At 42.4% G+C, this 20,750-nt stretch overlaps 2 protein-coding genes across 4 annotated transcripts; both read left to right on the forward strand.

Annotated features, from left to right (window-relative positions):
- The first annotated feature begins 1,171 nt into the window (after nt 1–1,171).
- On the forward strand, nt 1,172–10,205 carry LOC308411596 (uncharacterized protein). Of its 3 annotated transcripts, none has more exons than XM_080905547.1 (5): nt 1,172–1,694; nt 2,060–2,172; nt 4,436–4,528; nt 6,024–6,197; nt 9,183–10,205. In XM_080905547.1, exons 1-5 carry the CDS (start codon nt 1,544–1,546, stop codon nt 9,363–9,365), a joined length of 714 nt encoding a protein of 237 aa, XP_080761673.1. In that variant the 5' UTR covers nt 1,172–1,543; the 3' UTR covers nt 9,366–10,205. The 3 variants fall into 3 exon arrangements, with proteins under 3 accessions (XP_080761673.1, XP_080761675.1, XP_080761674.1); XM_080905549.1 differs by having other exon boundaries at nt 1,174–1,694; nt 6,027–6,197; XM_080905548.1 differs by having other exon boundaries at nt 1,195–1,694; nt 2,063–2,172.
- Nucleotides 10,206–13,720: 3,515 nt separating this feature from the next.
- Nucleotides 13,721–20,306, forward strand: LOC308411555 (uncharacterized protein). Its single transcript, XM_080905492.1, has 10 exons — nt 13,721–13,837; nt 15,206–15,280; nt 15,702–15,800; nt 16,025–16,126; nt 18,571–18,705; nt 18,795–18,932; nt 19,029–19,080; nt 19,166–19,192; nt 19,292–19,318; nt 19,412–20,306. Exons 2-10 carry the CDS (start codon nt 15,221–15,223, stop codon nt 19,969–19,971), a joined length of 1,200 nt encoding a protein of 399 aa, XP_080761618.1. The 5' UTR covers nt 13,721–13,837; nt 15,206–15,220; the 3' UTR covers nt 19,972–20,306.
- Nucleotides 20,307–20,750: the final 444 nt, after the last annotated feature.

Below are 20,750 nucleotides of genomic sequence, written 5' to 3' on the forward strand. Positions count from 1 at the left end.
GTGCGTTGTAAAAATGTTATATTTAATGAAATCTGGCAAATCTGATGAGGTGCACGGTGATATTTTCTTGAAAGTGTGATATAAACAACATTTTACTTTACTTTTATAAGTAAAAGTAAGCCAAGTCAGTCAGGATGAGGGCATTGTTCTCCTGAAAGAGAGACCGCTCCCTTAAGGATAGCAGTGTTTCATCATAGAACAAAGGTAATTAGGCAGAAAAGCTGTGTATTGATTTGCAGTCACCCTTCCCTCCAAGGTGGCGACGAGACCCGCAGCATAACAAAGGCATCAGATCACCTTCAGCGTTATGGGTCAGGATTTTACTTGAATTAGGCATTTTTTAATTTTCTGTACTGATTAGGCCTGCCTATCAACACCCATTCATATGCATTTACATAAATAGTAAAATTCAATACGTGGTATAACACCCACCCCCCCCCCAAGAAAAACACACAACAACAACAACAGACAAACAAACAAACAACAACAACAACAACAACAAAATGCCACAAAATATCAGTTAAGAAAACGAATTCAGAAAATTACTTCATTATAAAATGATACACTAAACTGTATGTTTACGGATTTGTTATTTATGTATTTATTACTGTGTAAAATACGCTGACTCGAATGAATACTTATTACTTAAAAAGCTTGCTGGAGTTTGGCTTTTCCAAGTTTTAGTTACTTCCCTCTCCCTGTAAGGATGGCCAGTATGCAAAACTAATTTCTCCTCGCTGTCTCGAGGGCAAAGTATAATATACTGATTCAATTCAGCAAGCTTGGGCCACAGCCAGATATGTGAAGTGCATATTAAGAGATCTGTTTTATCCTGTCTACGGGATGTCAGTGCCTCTCTCCACCTTTAAGATATAAAATAATGAAAGTATCTGGGGTGACATACTTTATGAAGTTTATCTAGTAAAAAAGGAGAAAAAGGGCGGGGGCGCATGTTTTCATAGTTTCCATCTATGAATACTAATGGTACATTTTGGGTCTTTGTTTGTGTAGAAAGCCTCTAAGGATGGGACACCCGCGGTTGCCAGGGTAACGGGACTCCAGCTCAGGAATCCGGGGTGTTAACTAACTTATACTGGTCTGGATGCCATTAGTTAAACAGCGGAGGAAGCAGCAATAGCAACCTGCTGTAATATTTATTCAGCAGCACAGACGCTGCTGTTTTCCGTGTCCGTGGCCTGGTGTCCTCCGCACATAGAGAGGGGTCCAGCTTAAAAATGCCTATTAGCCTAAGTAATGAGTCTGTGTGCCCGTGCGCTGCTGCTGCTTCCAGTCAGTGTCAGTCAGACCATAAACAAAACCAATGCTGCTGTCCGGCTCCAAGCCACAGCGACGTCACGCGCGCTTCGGGGAGGGCGTCAGTGCGCCGTCACGGGCTCTTAAACGCTGTGTGGCGTGTTTGACCGAGTGGAGAGAGTTTGAGATCCCCACTTTGCAGAGCGCATGTGGACTGCCAGCCTGTCCGGGACTGAGCGCACGATGAAGACGAGCGACAGGAGGACAGTTTCCTTTTCTGATCTGTAAGATGAGAGCCCCGGCGCTGAGGCCGAAGAGTTCAGGAGGATTTGTAAACGGAAGATTAACAGTTCACGAAGGAGAAATGTCCACAACTGCAACTCCAACCATCCCCTCCTTCCAGCTGACATCTGATCAACTCACAGTGGTCGCTGCGTCCTGTAAGTAAAGCTTTAAGGATGTAATTCGAGTAAAAATCGTTTCTTTAGAGGGAGACATTTGGATACAGCATTTGGATTTAATCTAGCCACACATGCAGATAGCTATATATATATACAGGCTTTTAATGTCTCAGCTTTGGCTCTTATGTTTACCAAGCCCATTAAAACAAGCTTAGACACTTGAGTTTGTCATTTTAAACACACCAGAGAAACTCTGGACTGACATTTAAAAACAGTGAATAAGCACATTTTTATTTAAAAAAAAAACTCATCACAGGCTTCAAATGTGCAAAGTGAGTGGAAAGAAAATGCACAGTGTCTGACTCAGTGTGATTAAGTGACTTCTCATTCTCTCCGGCTTCAAGCAGTTTCCTCTCTGGTGTTCTTCGTGGTTATCGTGGTGCTGCTGTCCATCATCTACCGCAAGGATCCTCAGTGCTGCAGACTGTTTTCCTATCAGGGGCCACATGCAGATATGGTAAGGAAAAACAAACCACATGGCAGAGAGTGTATGTGTGTGTGGGTGGGGGTGAGGGTGAGGGGGGACAAAAAAAACGCCCTGATGCTGAGTTTTGTGGGGGGTTTTCTTTGTAAGGTGATCTGTATGTTCAGTTTCTCAGCACAAACTGTTGAGATTACACTCAAAGACAGGCCGGCACGCAGACATTAAGGCGTGTCAGATTGAATTTGCATAGCGGCACAAACATGGCCTACAATAAACTTGATATGATCAGTGTCAGTCAGTGAATTTGCTCCGGTGGAAATAGCGCGCTGCCAGAAATATCTCTTGAGTGCTGCACTATCTCTCCAATAGAATTGGACAGAATTAGCACTGATGCTACTTCAGCACCATAGTGGCCTAATTAAATCACTGCAAATCAAATTTATTTTTTTTCTGTCCCAGCATTGGCAGGGTGAAGCAAATCAACCCAAGTCCTTGGGTCTGTTTTTAGCTTGTGTGTTAAAAATCATACCTACAAAATAACATAACTGTTTGCTCACTAAAGAGAAACACTTGACTATCCTCAGTGCTGCAGGTGCTGGTGCAGGATAAACTAAAGAGGAAATGCAAATACTCCCAAAGAATTATACTGTTTATTAGTCGTCTGTTTCCTTTTCCTGACCCGTCTCTCCCCTCCATTAGTCCCCAGGGGTGAGGTTTGAGTGTTATCTTTAGATTGCAGAGACACAACTCATGCCTCCCTCCTTCAACTGACAGGAAGCTGTCTGTTCAGCTGTGTCTTTAATGGAGAGGCTCTGTTGTGCCTGAGTTTAAGGAACTAACAGACTGTTTCACTTGTACAAAGTGGCCATGCTGACCTCTGCTTACAGCTGTACCGTGTTGCTGATAAGAGAAGCACATGATGGTTTCTATTTACCCACAGGTCACGTACAGTGAACTGCACGTGACAGATTAGAGTGATGAGTGTCGTTACAATTCCTGCGATTAATTGTGGTGAAAAAGAGGCTTTCACTCTTTTGACCACAAGCGAGAGAAAGTGAAGATTGAGCAACACACACACACAGGCGCTCTTTCATTGTGTTTCATGTCTTCGACTTCATAGTCACATACCTTTCCCTGCTTCAGTTTGCTCCATGAATAGTGGACCGACCCCACGGTGGGTGTTGGAGGTGGGGGGGAGACAAGAGGGACAATGGGAGCTCCTTTAGGCTGCGGCGGAGGAGAAAAAAAGCACACTGCTGCTGGGGTCCTCCCCCGACTTCGACACTGATTTTACACGGTTGTGCTTTTTTCTTCACGCTGGCTGATTCAATGGCAGGCGACAAAAGCTCCTCTCCTTTTTTTTTCCTTTTCTCTTCGACGTGGTGACGTTTCTTTCTTTTTTTTTATCCTCCCTCTCAAAAGTACAAACCAGTGAGGGGAAAATGACCTTTGACATCACCTTTTCTTGGTGCCATCTCTGTGTGTCTGTGAAACGTAATGAGGGTTATGGCAAAGGTCGACAGATCGCGTCACTTTGATGGTGAGTGATGTCATCGTTTAAAAAGGCCTGGGAAAATAATAAATCTGATAAACTGATGATATGTTGATGTGACCCCGTGTTAGTGCAATCTGAGCTGCCTTTGTTGCTTCTGTGTGAGAAGAATCTCTATAGTATTCGCAGCAACTGCTGTTTAGCTCATATCTCTTGTCCTCATGCTGGATCTAAATCTCAGTCAGGCAACAAATTGACTTTGTGGTAAAGGCGGCTCAAATGACATAAAAAGGCCATAATGTGTATTGGAGTGTGCTCCTTAACAGGTACCCGCCGGGGCTACACGGGCAATAGAGGGACGCTGAAAAGACCACACGGTGTGGTTTGTTGCCTAGGGACCTTGATGACACAGTAGGACATCACATTGTTCTCCACACAAAGGAGACTCATTTATTACCTCGTTTTACTAACGGCCTTTTTTCAGGATTTCTGCACCTCATACAGTGAGACACTGACGGGTCTTGTTTTATAGGAGGAGGAGGCACGGAAATCTGAGGGTGGTCGTCTTATTGATTAGATAATTTATGGTACTGCTGAACCAGCCGGTGCACCAAAGTGACTAAACAAGGCATGAAAATTGGTCAATTGGGCTGAAGTTAGTGGTTCTCAGCAACAAGAACCAGAAAAATGCTTCACCTAGTTAAACTCTAAAGGTGAAATTCCAGTCCCGTGTTTAATTAATAACTAAGGGGTTTTTTTTTCCTGTCCCGCAACTTCTTGAATTTATTACTGTTTGTTTTACAGGGTGCTCCCTCTCAGTACTACAGCAGCAGGCAGACGCTGGTGCCATCTCCTTTTCTCGAGCAGACACAGATCACTGATGACAGCAGCACTCAGGTGAGAGAGCCCATCATCTGCTATTAAGCCAAACAAAGCACCTCTCTTCCCCTCTGTGTATGCTAATGGTTAAGGCAGGGCCTTCATTCACATGCACACACTCTATAATACACATAGGCCGGAAAGTCCTCGTCTCTGAAGTGAATGTTTCTGATGAGATTTATCCTTTAACGTGGGTATCTGGGAATAATACCCATCTGGGGTATATGATGGGGGAAATAATTATTTGATACCTGCTGAATTTGTAAGTTTTCACACTTACAAAGAAATGTGCAGTCTCTGATTTCTATATAACATTGTATATTATAATATATATATAATATACATATATTATATACAGAATATCCATCAGAAATCCAGTATTTAACACATTACATAAAAATAATAAACTGATTTGCATGTCACTGAGTGAGATAAATATTTGATCCACAAGCAAAACATGACGTAGTACTTGGTCGAATAACCTTTGTTGGCAAAAGCACAGCAGCAAAACGTTTTTTGTAGTTGGTTTTTGCCCACTCCTCTTTACAGAAGCTCTTTAAACTCATCCTTTGGGTTCTCGTCTAAGATTTTACATCCATTGGCCTCTCAATGTGCTGAAGCCATCCTGCACCCTTAGCAGAAACAGCCCCAAAGCATAATGTTCCCACCTCCTTGCTTAACTCTGGGGATGGTGTTTTCTGGGTCATACTCAGCATTTGTCTTCCTCCAAACATGGCAGGTCAAGTTGATGACAAAGACCTTTTGGTGTCATTTGACCACAGCCTTCTCTGAATTATTTAACCTATAGGTGTCTTCGGACGGGCCTGTACATGTGTCTTCTTGTGCAGATCCGTGTGGGCTCAGCAAGATTTCAATCCACTAGTGTAGTGCGTTACCAATGGTGCTCTTGGTGACTGTGGTCCCAACTGCCTGCCTCCTCCGGTATAGTTTTGGGATGATCCATCACAATTCTCATGAGAATGAGGGTAATTGTTAGTCATTTTATAAATTTTGCTTCTTGCTGACAGTGTTGTGGCTCCTCCTAATGTCCTCTGACAACTTTTTGGTCATGCCCGTGGTGGTGGAGAGGTTAGAATGGTAGAAAGTGATTATGTGGACAGGTTTGCTTTATACATGTAAAGAGCTGAGATGGTGAATGTCTGCAACTGACTGACTGATTGTAATTTGTATGTCACATGGCCACACAGAATTCTGGCTGGTTCAAATGCCTACTTCACTCATGCAAATCAGTTTATGTCTTTTATGTCATGTGTTTGGGGTTTTTTGTCTGGATTTTTGGTTGGTATTCTGTCTTTCTCCATTAAAATGAACCTAACATAAAAATCTATTTCATTTAATTCCTTTTCTTTTCTTTCATTTCTTTTTAAGTGAGCAAATCTATAAATTTAGCAGGGCTCAAACACTTATTTCCCCCACTAAACTTCAGACCACTTTTCACAAATAACATAAAGACACCTGCTTCTTGTCCCACTGTGGTCTGTTTACGTCTCAGCAGGCAGGTCAGCTGTTCTACGTCGGCCTGCCCTCCAGCTACAGCCTGCCTGTGCTGGAAGGCCCCCTGCCGAGGCTCCCCTCCTATGAGAGCGTCCGAAAGAAGGACCGCCAGAGGCAGATCCACATGATGATCGCAGACCGTTTTGGTCTCAATGGACCCATTGTGACTGAGGTGGGGTACACTAGAGACTAAAACTGCATTACACAGTTTGGTATTGTTGTAAAGCCTTTGGAAATGTAGCCCTTCAGGTGGTTTTGTTAAGCATGGGATTGTGGGAGAACATTAAATCTCCAAAAAAAGTCGGCTTTTTATTGAAAGCCCTCATTTCTATTGACACAGTGGGTGGAGATAACAGAATGAGACTCTCTTTATTATTGTTAATAGAAAGATGTTGGCACACAATGTTGTAACAAGACCTTAGACTGCATTCAGAGCGCAGTAAACAGGATGCAGTATCAGCTCATCTAATGCCTGCTGCCGAATTGTGCTGGCAGCTGCGTTTCGAGGTTTTACCGTGTTGATCTTTCGCTTAGCTTCTAGTTCGCACAACGCTTGCGCAAACAAGGTAATGAGAAAAAGGAACATCAAACATAATTAAAGCCTGCGTTCTGAGTGCAAACAGTGCCCAAGAATGCAGCTTTGTGCTCCCATCTTCCACCGTTTTTTTCTACTTTGACCTCCTCTCCGTTTCTTTAATTAAACACCCCCTAGCATGACTGCTCATCACCAAAGCACATTCACACACAATACTCTTCTGTCATCCCATCACTAGTCACTGACAAACATTCCTCTACACAATCTGAACTCTATCTTGCAAGAGTTCAGATGATGGACCCCTTTATTTCCCCGCCTGCCCTGCGTGGCCCGAGGCAGGACGGCAGTAAAACTTTGCAGCCTGGTATGCGTGCACGTGTGGTGCGGGTATCAAACGGGGGGCAGGGTTGTGGGGTTGCACTTGTCGCCTGAGGGTCCCCAAGCAATTAAAAGATAAGAGGACTCAGTCAGGAAGCGTGAATCTGCTAGATGTGATGAGAAAGATAATATATTTGGGGGAAAAAAGTAACATGTTCCAGACAGCCAGGATGGGGATGGATTAATTGGTAATGTAAATACAAACACGTTCTGCTTCACCACAGGGTCAGATTTCAGTTCTTTCAGGCCTGTGGATGCTCTCAGATTAACTCAGTCCTTCCGGATTGTTCGAGGACTTTTAATTTTCCTGAAGAATTTTGTGGTCTGCAACCTCGGTGGCATTACTGTGTGCTCTCAGACAGCTATGGAGAACAGTGCCCTTTGGCAACTTGGGAAATGTTTCCCAAAAGTCTTCAGAAGTCTCATCACTGCATACAAAGGCAGCAGTATGACAGTAACATGTATACACGTGCATCTCATTACTGAATGATATTCCATGTCTTTCCTTAAATCTGTATTAAGATAGCAGCTGTAAACATAATATTACCACTTGATTAATGCTATATTATAATGACCATGGAGTTTGCATGTTCTCCCTGTGCCCATGTGGGTTTCTTCTGGGTTTTCCAGCTTCCCCATCCACAGTCCAAAGACATACAAATTAGGTTAACTGGTTATTAGGACATAGATGTGAATGTGAGTGCAAATGGTGGTCAGTCTCTCTGCGTTGTATTTAATTCATGCTACTCCAGTTGTATTTGTTTGTGAAAGTATTTGCCTACAGAAAGCTGACAAAGCAGGGTTTTCAACCACTGCAAACTTTTCTCTGAGCAGTCGACTAAACTATCAACTATGTGGTTGACAAGTGGGCCAGAATAGGGAAGGAGTGACAGCAGAGTTAACCAGGAGTGAGAGAAGTGCGATCAAAAAAATACAGCAAGAAAAGTACCAAAAGTGGCCATTTCAGCTCCCTGTGTGTTATAATGGTGTGAAACCAGCCCAGTGAAGGAACAATGGGCTGGTTTCAGTCATTATGCAAATGTACTGTTTATAAGATTTGGGGAAACCTGCAGTCAGCCGAGACTGAAGAAGTCACTTGGATGAGTGACGAAACGTTTCTCCCACAAAACGCTATGTCCAGATGAACAGAATCAACTTTTGGAGATTTACTTACCTGGATGATTGAACATGCATCAAGACGAAAGCAAAATTATGAATTCCTGAAGTCCTGAATAAGTCGGAAATCTGAATTTCTGACTTCCCAGTCAGAATTTGAATCTAGAATGTTCCTTCAACTTGGATTTCTTACTTGGAAAGAGAATAAAAAACAAACAAACAAAGTATTATGCTGTATTGCCAGTGATACAAGAGTTAGCTAACTTAGCTAACAAATCCTGTTTTTACTTGCTTTTGTTCCGATATCTGAGTTCGAAGGTATCTAGAACACGGTGGAACACCAACGACAGCACAATCTAGAGTAGGGCACAGATTAGTTGTACCACATGTTTCTGACATTGCCGCCATCTGACTGCAGGCAGCTGGGCAGTCTGAGCTGCCCTAAGCTGCCCAACGACTCCCAATATGCCACAGGTGTCGAACTCCAGGCCTCGAGTGTCCTGCAGGTTTTAGATGTGTCCTTCATCCACAGCTGATTTAAATGGCTAAATTACCTCTTCAACATGTCTTGAAGTTCTCCAGAAGCCTGGTAATGAACTAATCATTTGATTCAGGCTTGTTGACCCAGGGTGATATCTAAAGCTTGCAGGACACCGGCCCTCGAGATCTGGAGTTCGACACCCCTGCAATATGCTGTCACCATTGAACTGTCATTTCCCATTAGCCCTACGACAGACTCATGATCTGTCCAATCACAGCTAAAATAGGCTCCAGCTCCACCCCACACATCCCGCAAACCTGAATTGGATAAGCAGAAATAATGAATAGATGTCAGCAGCCTATTTTTTCACTCTGCAGAGATTATGTTACATTAGCATTTTGAGTCTGAAGAGCTGATTAAGTTTATTTTTCCATTAAGTTCTGTTAAATGCTTATCTTGGTCCACCTGCTGGCTGCTAACTTTATCTGAATCAGAGCAGTTAACCTGTGGATCTGAACACTCCACAGACCCTTCAGTTACTTGCTAATTTTAAACAATTAGCTATTCTGACCGACAGTTCAGCTCATAGATGTTCGTGTAATATTTAGTGTAAAATCTCTTCTATCTTTTTCCCCCATCTCCTACAGCCTCCTCCAACATACGAAGAGAGCATCCGTCAGTCGGTGGAGCTGCCGTACGACATCCTCTCATCCAGCCTGGACGTCCCCTCTGCTCAGAGTTTCTACACCAACACTAGAGCCGTCGTTCAGACTGACACAGCGCCTCCAGCTAACTTTGAGGCCGCCGACAACACCGTCCTACCCATGTGACGCCGATCAAGCCATCAAGCTTTCTGGTGAATGTGAAGCAGAATTGCGATATTTAACGTAACGCAGATGCAGTTACTAAATCGACTGGATCCTTAACACTTGTGTACAAGATGATTCTGATACCTCAAAACTGACAGAGCTAATGTTGATCATGAGCTGGAAGGCAACCATACGAGGAGCCGCACACCCTGCAGGGAAGGACACGTTTGAATGTTAAAAATACTTTGTGACATTTACTGTGCTCTACCGTGCCCGTGAGTTTGAAAACAGAAACACTGAATACTCATAAAACTAAGGTGGCTGGCACATCTCGAACAGGAGAGGGCAGAACTGAAACATACCAAAAAAAGGGAACGACTATTTACTTTGTTGGTTACAGTGACGTGTATTAAATTCTGTTAATGGACTTATGTTTTCACAGTTAGCTCTTCTCATTTATTCTAATGTCCCCGAACTGGAAACCTCATTGTGTGGTTTTTAAAGAGGTCTGTTTGTTTAGTAGCTGCCGCAAAGCGGGCTTCTTTACCCCGCTGAGGCGATGCAACGCTGCTCTAGCTTGAGAGGGAGAATAAAAAAGGTGCTAATGAGAGTGCCTTTCATGGAATCGAAACTAGACATTCATTACAAAACCTTTGTCTTTACCCCATCTTTTGATTTTTTTCTATTTACACACCAGATTTTATGTCTTAATGTTCTGTGCGTTATTTTCTCTTACTTTCCATGTGCACGAGTCGTATGTTTGCCCTGCATATGTCTCGTACTGTATTTATTGAAGAAAGATAACTGACATCTTGTTATTTCTCTGTGGAAACAAATGTAATAAATACTTTTATTGCTTTGTTCGTGAATGTTTTTCATTACACAGCCGCAGTTTATGTATGTGGACCACATCCAAACCACTCACAGTGAGGTAAGATTTTATATGCGCGTTTCTGAGTGCATGTTGTTTTGAAAACAAAGGACAAATCAGGAAAATTTCATGGGAGATTGTTGTCTAATTAGTATTTCCCAAACTAATTTCCATGAATTTTATTGAATTCTGGAGTTCAATAAAAACTGGAATATTTTCAGTTTTTAGGTCCTAATATTCAAAAACAACTTCCTATGGCGAAACATTCCCATTATGGAAAAATAATGACCAGTCTTTCGTTTTTATTGTAGCTTCACAGAGTGGAAAATCCTGAAAAAAATTACATAAAAGTTATAAACTGACTTTTTGTCATTGACTTCAATAAGGATTTGATACTCTATGAAGCTTGGTGAGAAGGCGACAACTGTTGGTGTCATTATTCAGAAATGGAAGAAATATAAAATGAATTCAGGCTCTATGCAAGATCTTGCCTCAACAGTGATCAGCCCAAAAAGTAAACAGGTGGAGCTTGTTAATGATCTGAAGGCAGTTGGACCAAAGTACACCACTAGTAAAACACGACGCTTTATTAAATTGAAATCTTGCTGTGCCACAAGGTCTACCTGCTCAACAAGACACGTATACGGCCCCGTCTTAGCTTTGCTAGTGAACATCTAAATAATTCAGAGAAGGCTTGGGAGAAAGTGCTGTGGTCAGAAAATCGACCTCTTTGCCATCAACCTGACCCAATACGTTTGGTGGAAGAGGAATCCTGAGTGTGTCCCAGAAAACACCATTTTTCCAAACCTGGTGACCAACTACGAGAAACGTCTTACCGCTGTGTTTGCCCACAACGATTTATCTACCAATACTAGATCATGTTTTGCTTGGGAATCAAATTATTATTTCCACTCAGTGACATGAAAATCAATCTATAACTTTTATGTAATGTGCTTTTTTCTAGCTTTCTGGTTGTAGTAATATGAACCGCTACTGAGTTCCACCATATCAGTGAATTACTGTTTTCTTTATATCACTTGTTTTTACCTTTGGCAATATAAAACTCCTTTCTGCTGCAGATCGTGTTCAATGATTATGTCGACTGAACTGTGTTTCATTCCATATAATACATGCAGTAATCTTGTCTCTAGGATATTTAATTTAGATCTCATTGATATTAGTTCTGTAAAAGCACTGCAATAAAGAACCAGCAGCTTTATTTTGCACTACCTGCAAGGTTTTATTTCTATTGCTGAAGCACTTGAGGGGCTCACACAAGAACAATAAAGCTGAGGCAGAACTAATGCAACCAAAGCATCAAGTCTGAAACTCTTCTGACCACTGACAAACCTTTAGCAGTTTACTTGCAATATCTCCTGCACTTCACCTGGAGTACTATTAACACTCAGTCTATGCATTTGTGACTTAGCAACATCTAATACCTGTTTATTAACCTTTTACAACCTTCAACTACTTATTTAGTATTTCATTTATCAATCGATGGTTCAGCTGCATTGTTTAGTCATCAGGAAACACTGATGACTTCCATTTGTATTAACAATCCGAGCCATTGTTAATACAAATGGAAGGTCTTAATAAAGACTGAAAATTACACAAAATATCTAGCTTGAGGTATTCCATACCTTACATTCACTATACTGACAAAGGTATTCAGTCACCCATCCAAATCATTGAATTCAGGTGTTCCAATCACTTCTGTGGCCACAGGTGTATAAAATCAAGCATCCAGACATGCAGACTGCTTCTACAAACATTTATTAAAGGATACATCGCTTTCAGGAGCTCAGTGAGCTTTAGAGGTGTACGGTCATTGGATGTCACCTGTGGAACAAATCCACTCGTGAAATTTCCTCACTAATAAATATTCCACAGTCAGCTGTTAGTGGTATTATAACAAAGTGGAAACAACTGGGAACGACACCAACTCAGTCACAGAGTGGTAGCCCATGTTAAACCACAGAGCGGGGTCAGCAGATTCTGAGGATCATAGTACGTTGAGGTCGCCAACTTTCTACAGAGTCAGTCACAGACATCCAAACTTCACGTGGCCTTCAGGTTAGCTCAAGATCGGTGTGCAGAGAGCTTCATGGAATGGGTTTCCATGGCTGAGCAGCTGCAACAAAGCCTTACATTACCAAACACAATGCAAAGTGTCAGGTGCAGTGGTGTAAAGCATGCCGTCACTGGACTCTAGAGCGGTGGAGGTGTGTTCTCTGGAGTGACGAATCATGCTTCCCCATTTGGCATTCTGATGGACAAGTCTGGGTTTGAAAGGACAACACTATTTGTCCGGCTTCATTGTACTAAATGTAAAGTATCAATCAATCAACTGATTTCACTTGCAGACTTCAAAAGACATGCAAATGTTTTTGTGAAATCATCACTGGGAACTTGTTGTTGTATTTGATATGACTGTGTGAATTAGATAAATTTAGCTATTTTATTATTTCTTGTATTGTTGTAATTTTAATGTTTGTCCGGAACAGATCTGCCTTGTAAATGAGACATTGAGTTTCAATGGGACAACCTGTATAAATAAGGGTTAAATAAATTTTTTTTTAAAAAAAGGTTTGGTGGAGTGGGGATTATGTTCTGGGATTGTTTTTCAGCAGTTGGGCTTCAGGCCCTTAGTTCCAGTGAAACATGACTGCACACCAGTGCACAAAGTAACATCTATAAAGACATGGATGAGCGAATTTGGTGTGGAAGAACTTGGTCTGCGCAGTCCTGACCCCAACCTGAGAGAAAACCTTTGGGGGAAATTAGAGTGGAGACTGCGAGCCAGGCCCATCTCGTCCAACATCAGTGTCTTACCTCACAAATGTTCTTCTGGGAGAATGTTCAAAAATTCCCATAAACACTTCTAAACCTTGTGGAAAGTCTTCCCAGAAGAGTTGAGGCTGTAAATCCATATTAAACTTTATGGATTAGGAACGGGATGTCACTCAAGTTCATTTGCGTGTGAGGGCAGACGAGGCAAACTTTTGACAATATAATGTGCCTTTTTAACAATAGACAGCCGTTACACAGTAAATCAAATGTTACGGTGATACATGTATAATCAGAGGCAGCAGTTTAAGCTGATGCTGAGATGACAGTGAACTTCCAGTATGCAAGGATTAAATCTAATATATCTGCGCTTCAAGTCTTGCAAGTGTGCCCTTAATAGCAGAAATGATATCAGGTTTATCAGATTTAGTTAGTCTGTGTGCGCTGAATGAACCTGTGCATGTAAAATAAATCCAGTGGCATAAACTGATTTGCTGCAGTGCAAGCCATATAGAAGAAAATGTAAATACACAAGTGAAACAGTCGCATTTTTAAAACTTGAATCCAAACTACAGATTTGCCTCTTTAAGACAGCATAAAATACTGTTACCTTACCAAGATGGTCGCGAGCTCTGCCCATTAATGAGCCGCTTTCGTCACTCACGGAAAAAAACGAAACTGCACGAGCAGCCGACTGTCAGTCTGGTATGTAAACAAGGTCAGACACAGACTGCAGAACAGAGACCAGACACTTTTAGACCCGGCAGCTTCTCGCTTAAAGAAAGAGGCAAGAGGAAAACCGAAGAGCTTCAACAAAACTCCGCGGATCCCGGTAAGCTGCAGGTCAGCTGGCGCCTTATTACTAACCGCGCTGTTTCGCAGGACGCACTGCAGGGGACGAATTATAGGACAACAACGCTATAAATGCATGAACCTGTCATGTTGTTGTGTGGACATTGGTGGTAAAAATCAGTCTGCAACGTCTGCAAAGAGGCATCTTTGCACATGTGATGCAAATCTGCCGCAAAGTCACTCAGCAGATTTGTGTTTACCTCCTGCGCAGTCATCAGCTGCCTGCGAACTGGGCCGCTCTCACTCTGCAAAAGCTGCATGGTCATGCTTTCCCACAGCATTAATACAAAGCGAGCACTTCCCCATTGTTAGACGTGTCGTCTAAAAAAATTGAGTCTTTCATTTGATTTTATGTGTTGTGATTTCTGTTGTTGTTTTCCTGTGTGACGCAGCATTGACGTGTATGTACAGGTGCGTGTTGTTGGTAGATTCCTGAGTGGTGCAGCTTAGTTTTGTATATGAAAGTGGGCCTAACCAGCGCTATTTCGAGCCGTCTTCAAGCTGCACAGAAACACAGTTTATTCACATGAAACAAGGGGTGATATTGCATGCAAATACAGGCTTTATTAATTGCATTGTGTTGTGTTTTGTTGTGGGGGGGTTTTTGTACGTCCTGCTCAGCCTGAGAACCAGTTTTGTCTGGTCATGATAATTGATGCAGTGCCAACCAGACACAGACTGAGCTCACACTGTATTCTTCTGCAGATGATGAGGGAGAGAAAAAGGCCAGAGTGAGTGACATACAGAGTAAATAAGGCAGGGAGACAGAAAATCTGGGCCTTTCCTGCCTCAGACTGCTTGTTTTTATCGTGTTACTGCTGCTCAAGTTAATAATCACTGCTGTTCTCTGCTTCTGCTCGATGACCTTCTTAAAGACTTTGTGCTCTGCATGCGTGTGGCATCTATGACTTCATTAACTTTGTTGATCCTTTATATAACTTGCCAAAACTCCACCGCTGCATCCCTCACCTTTTACTGTTATTGTTATGTTCTGATCTCCAAAAGGCCGTGTGATGTTTCCATCATCATCATGTATTTACTGATTTACTTGACCTCCCAGTGTTTTGGAACTAAACATTGCCCATTTTCCACTTCAGCATTCACCTCCTAGAAGACACCAAGGACAATAACAAGTCCTTAGGGGTTTGAGGAGCAGCAGTGAGATAACTCACTGCTGTTTTTACCGCCATGGAGTTGCCATCAGATTTCTGAGATGTAGCAGATTGTGCTTAAATGCTTCATTACCGCGTAATGCTGCTTGTCAGGATGACACATGGTCTGGACAGGAATGAATGAATGGGTAGTTTGCTAAAGCTAAATTTTTTGTGTGTTTTGTGTGTCATGTTAGGACAGGCCAGCCAAAATGATGCAGTGTTTTCACTTCATGGTGGAGCCGGCCAAAAACCTGACGGCCAAGATCAAGGTAACCCATTTCTGTACACTCTAATAAAAATATTGTGTGTTTAATGTTCAAACGTGGCCCCTGGCAGGAGGTCACGTTTATACTCAGGTAGACAGCTGACATAATAAATTTTTTTTATAATCTTACCTGTTTGGTGTTGGTGTTTGGCTTAATGTAAGTAAAAAGGGGGGTTACTCTATGCAGGGAGTTGATGAGATGAAATGAGACAGAGGCTGTTTTTTTCTGCTGACAGGATCAGAGCCCCGATGTGCATTTTGATTAGGCTAAGTGACCGCCCCCTTTCCCAGTTGGCCTTATTACTTTCTAAAGCCCTTGTGAACCAGCACTAATGCTGTCTAAATGTCTTTCTTTGTGGCTCGAACACTCGTCTTTACTCCAGCATTTTCTCACGGAAAATCCTTTACTTGTATTTTCCTCGCAGGATTCGCACAAGAGGGCAAAGAAAGAGAAGAGGGAGCCTCTGGATGAGGACCAGTTGTTCGTTGTGGAGCTGGCTAGAGACATCGGCCGAGTGTGTCAGGTAAAAACGTCTTGTGAACCTGAACTGATGCTTGCATTCCCTCACTGTCTTAGTGTGCGCTTTCAGGATGAATGGGATAGTGTCATTGTAACAGTTTTCTCTTAATGCCAAAAGTGACGCTGATCATCACTGTTGTTTACAGCCTAATGAAGGAATTATTAAACTCTGAAATAATTAGCAGTCTTCATCAATCCACTGTTTTTCTCTCCATTTTACCCTTGCAGAGATCAGCAATGCTGGAGCACATCTGGAACCAAAATGACATCTGGCCAACTCCTCTCTGCAGGGCCTTCATCCTACAGTGGGCCTCCATGCTGGAAAGCAAGGTGTTTAACTGAAAAGTACCAAAGCATCATTTGTGTGGGAAGTGATATACTATTGTTTTGCCATTGATTGGCTGTATTGCACAAGCCAATGATAATTCAAATACACTGTGGAGTCAAGGATGGTCGCAAACAGTCATATGCAGGACAAATTATTCTAGTTCAACCACAGACAGTAAAGATGAATGTAGCTTCTGAAAAAATAAAGTCAATGTGGAAGTGGAACTTGCATTCTAAGTGAAGGCCACCAGATGGCGATAGCTGTGTTTGCAAAAAGACTGAGTCCTATTGAAGTCTCCCACTTGACACCATGTGCCAGCCATGTGCATATTGTGTGAGACTTGTCCAACATATTGGACCTGATACAATCATGCAAAGAAGAGACTTCCCCAAAACCTTGCAGTGATTGCTTGAGCTAGCAGACTAGAGTTGCCTGCGGTTTTACATGCTTGTCTACAAATATTTGCTAACCACTAGCTTAGTGATAGTAAGGCTGACACTTCTGGTTTGTGTCACACTTTTACAGTTTCCCTACAGCCTTACTGTAGCCTTACTTAAGTCCCTTACTTTCATCCAAACTACCACTGCAGCAGTCACAAGGAGGTTTTGCCAACCAGTTGAGGAATACACATTTTCCCCAAAGTAACACGTGGTTGCTAGGGGGTCACTGATTAGTCTGTAAGACTTTGTTAATGGGGCTTTAGCAGTCATTTTCATGTAATAATTTCCCCCTCATGACCAGGTCTCTAGTACTGTGTTACTGGGACTTTAGTGGTCCTACACTGTCACCATGATTTTTGCACATCCATAATGATTGCAAAACCTCAATAGAAGTCTATGGGAAGATTTCTGTCTTGAAAGTCTTGGTTAAATCATGTTTTAGGAAGCAGGATTGTCTGCGGTATTATCAGCTCATTCACTGGCAGTGAGTTGTCAGTTGCAAGCAATTAGCCAGCAAGCAAGTGGTGTCACAGGTTGATCTGTCTTTACATTCAGTTTTTTGATACCAAGATGGTGCCGGTGAAATCGCTCACCACTTCAGAAAGTCGCCATAGCTATGTCCACCTTTTGTACTTTCTACAAGTTCTCTACAAACAGCAAATGAGAAATTTGAGCTCAGAAGTATCATGACTACATACAGTAACCAGCAGTAATCATTGCCTTAAAAAGCTTGAAAATATATTTACATGTCAGTATGTCATAGCATTGACCATACTACTGATGTTAGCCTCAACTATGCCTTTCTAATAGATCTGGACAGGAATGAATGAATGGGTAGTTGATAGAGTTGGATGTCTCGAGACCACTTTTATGTGGTCTTGGTCTCGGATCCCTCGGTCTCGTCTTGGTCTTGCTGTCTCGGTCTTGCTCTCTCAGATCGACATAGTGGTCGGGAGATTTGGAGTCAACAGTATCCATGACACACAACGTAACGTTCGATAATGTTTCATACGCAAAAGCATCAGCTCTAAGAGCTGTGCTTACAGAGTGCTTTGTAGTGAATCAGAAGAGTCGACTCCCATTGAGCGAGAGCCGGCTCCTCACTTAATTTCCTTAATTTCCTTTCGCTGGTCAGCTTTCACACAGTGGCCCAGCTATGCTCCAATCCCTCCATATTGTGGCCAATCACATGCAAGGATATAGGATAATATCATTATGTGACAAACAGAGAGGGTGAGAGACGCGGCAGTCAAGTGGAGCGTGCGTCTGTCCTCTCAGTAAGTGAGTGAGACAGTAGACAGCGGTGAGGAGGGCTGTGCGAGTGCATCGCAAAAACACATAAATATGCCTGACACCTGTAAACGAACCAGCATCTGGCTGCAGTTTAAAGACTTTTTAGTCTTGGTCTTGGACTCGTCTCGACTTTGTCTTGGTCTTGACTCTGTCTGACTTGGTCTTGGTCTTGTCTTGGTCTCGATGCCCTCTGGTCTTGGTATTGCCTTGGTCTTGGTTTAGGCGGTCTTGACTACAAGTCTAGTAGTTGAATGGCCAGCTAATAGGATGATCAGTAAGATCATGGTCGTTACAATCTAAAAAGATACAACGTGTGACAGAGCGATAGTTCAAGCTATCACATGATTTGGCATTCCAGGAAGTTCTCACTTTATTATTGTATGCATGCACTGGGAACCTTGTGTTAATGACTTTGCTGAAAGGGTTGAATTGAGTATTGGTGAGAGTGTAAGTAGTGTGCATGAAGGTTATGCTGAGAAAATGGAAATGTGCCCATAAAATGACAAATGTGACCTTGAGCAGACTTTGTAAGAAGTAAGCTGAATTAAAACCTGACCAAATCTGATCAAATCTTATGAATTGTGAACATGTGGACAGTCAGATGACCTAAAAGGAAACATCAGATTCCTGCAGAAAATTAATAGTCACAGTAGAACTACACGTCTTTTAGGTATAGAGGTATATTTAATAAATGTGTGTTTTTCTCTGTGCAGATGAGACCCATGCAGACTGATGGCTGGCCAGAGATGAATGAGGGCAAACAGCCCGATGTGACGAGTGAGAAGGACCTGCAGCAGGCCAAAGCTGTTATTCTCGAATGGATCAAGGATATAAGAGCCCAGCCTGAGGTGGGAGGTTCAGACATACAACTAATATTTCCTTCAAAACAAAAAATAAGTTTGCTCATTGTTTTTTATTGACATTGATCATTCTGCAGCAAAGTGTGTGGCCCGGAGAACCAGTGGTGAAGAATCTGGAGGACGTGCAGTCCGCCTGGCGCTGGGGCCGTGCTCCCAATCTGCTGACCGCCATGGAGCTGCTTATGTGGACTTTAATGTTACAGCGGCCTGACAAGGTAGAAGTTCTTTCTGTAATCCACAGGTCAAACTTTACAGCTTGCATGACTCACTGCAGTTCATCAATGAGGCCTCTTTGTTGTTTGTTCCTACAGGACACCATCCCACAGCAGTGGCTTCTGTGGAAACAGAAGACTCAGAAGATCGGTTTGTAAATCGTAACTCAAGCTGACTTTGGTTGTTTCTTTGGAAATATTTACCCTCTTATGAGTTTATCATTCTCTTTTTCCAGGTGCCATATCCTACATCCCTCAACCAGGTGAGATACTGTAGACCACGAATCACACATTACTATTCCCATGCTGGTGCATTTACACTATTAGATCCACTTACTTTTATTTTCCCTTTTTTTTGGCAGTGTGGGATTGGATTGCAGATGCTGCAGGTACAAAATTAAATATTTAATCAGCTTTTTTTCCCCATATAATCTTTGCTCAACCTGTTTTGTAATTTAAACCTCTTCACATTTCCCCTCTAGTGGAGGTGACCCTGGATCTGGACACGGCCAACCCTGATCTGCTCATCTCTACTGATGAGAAAAGGATGCGCTGTGGCTTTGAGAGAAAAGATATTCCCAACTACCACCAGCGTTTTGACGGTTGGTGGTGTGCCGTTGGAACGGAGGGCTACGGCACTGGTCGCCACTACTGGGAGGTGGAAGTGGGAGAGCGCGACTGGCGGCTGGGCGTTGCTAAAGAGTCGGCCCTGAGGAAAGGTTTTAAGTCGCTGAACACAGATACGGGGTACCTGACCTTGCGGCTGGAGAGGGGCACTGAGCTTAAGGCGCTGACGGTGCCATTCACCGCGCTGCCACCCGGCCTCATCCCCCGCAAGGTGGGCGTCTACCTCGACTATGACAACAACCAGCTGTCCTTCTATGATGTGGACAAACATTTCCACATTTACACCTACAACGAGAGCTTCGATGAGAAGCTTTTCCCACTGTTTGGCACAGTGGAGATCATCAAGGATCTGGTTATCAGGTCTCCAGCAGCCAAAACCCAGTGTCTGTGCTCCACATCTTGCATGTGGGGTTGAGTTTCCCTCCGTGGGCATTTCCTTTAAAAAAAACATCAGTAGACATCATAGTGAAGTATAACAATCCCAAATCACAGGGAGGTTGCAAAAGACCTTAAATGTGCTACTGAATAGCTTCACTTTGTGACCACTCTCTATGCTGCTGCTTTAATGTGATTGTTGCTTCCATTTTCTCACTACAGAGTTATAGTGCAACCCTTTTGCTCACATACGTGATGAAATGCCATCTAATGAAATGCCGTCATCTTCTTTCAAGAGAAACCTATAGTGTTAATGTGATGTATTGTGCATTATTAATCCAGCAATAAAATGCACTCGTGTGAATAATAAATAAACCAAATCTATGTCTTGATGCTTCATGTCTTTATTGATACTGCTGATATTCTGTTTGGTAATGTATTTAAAATATATACAGTTATATACAATTTATACACTCATCATTGGCATGAATGTCGTGTTAATTTTGGATTTCTTATTATTTCTTTGAACTGTCCTTTTTCCAGAGTGCAATGATTGTACGGCATATGTTTTGAATGACTGTAAAAAACAAGAATTGAGTGCACAAGTTTGAATTTATTATCCTTTCTTTTATTTGACGGGCATGGATTAGTATTTTTTCACCAACAAGGAGGTTCCCAAAAAGCTATTAGCAGAAAACTTAGCACATCTAAGTTAAGGGAAAAGGCTGAGCCATTCCAAATGACAAAAGAACTGGATTGAAAGTCTGTGACAACAGGTCTTATAGAGTGATGAATGTGAGTTTGAAGTATTTGGTTGAA

This window comes from Rhamphochromis sp. 'chilingali' (genome assembly GCF_963969265.1).
Source record: "Rhamphochromis sp. 'chilingali' genome assembly, chromosome: 15".
Lineage (NCBI taxonomy): Eukaryota > Metazoa > Chordata > Actinopteri > Cichliformes > Cichlidae > Rhamphochromis > Rhamphochromis sp. 'chilingali'.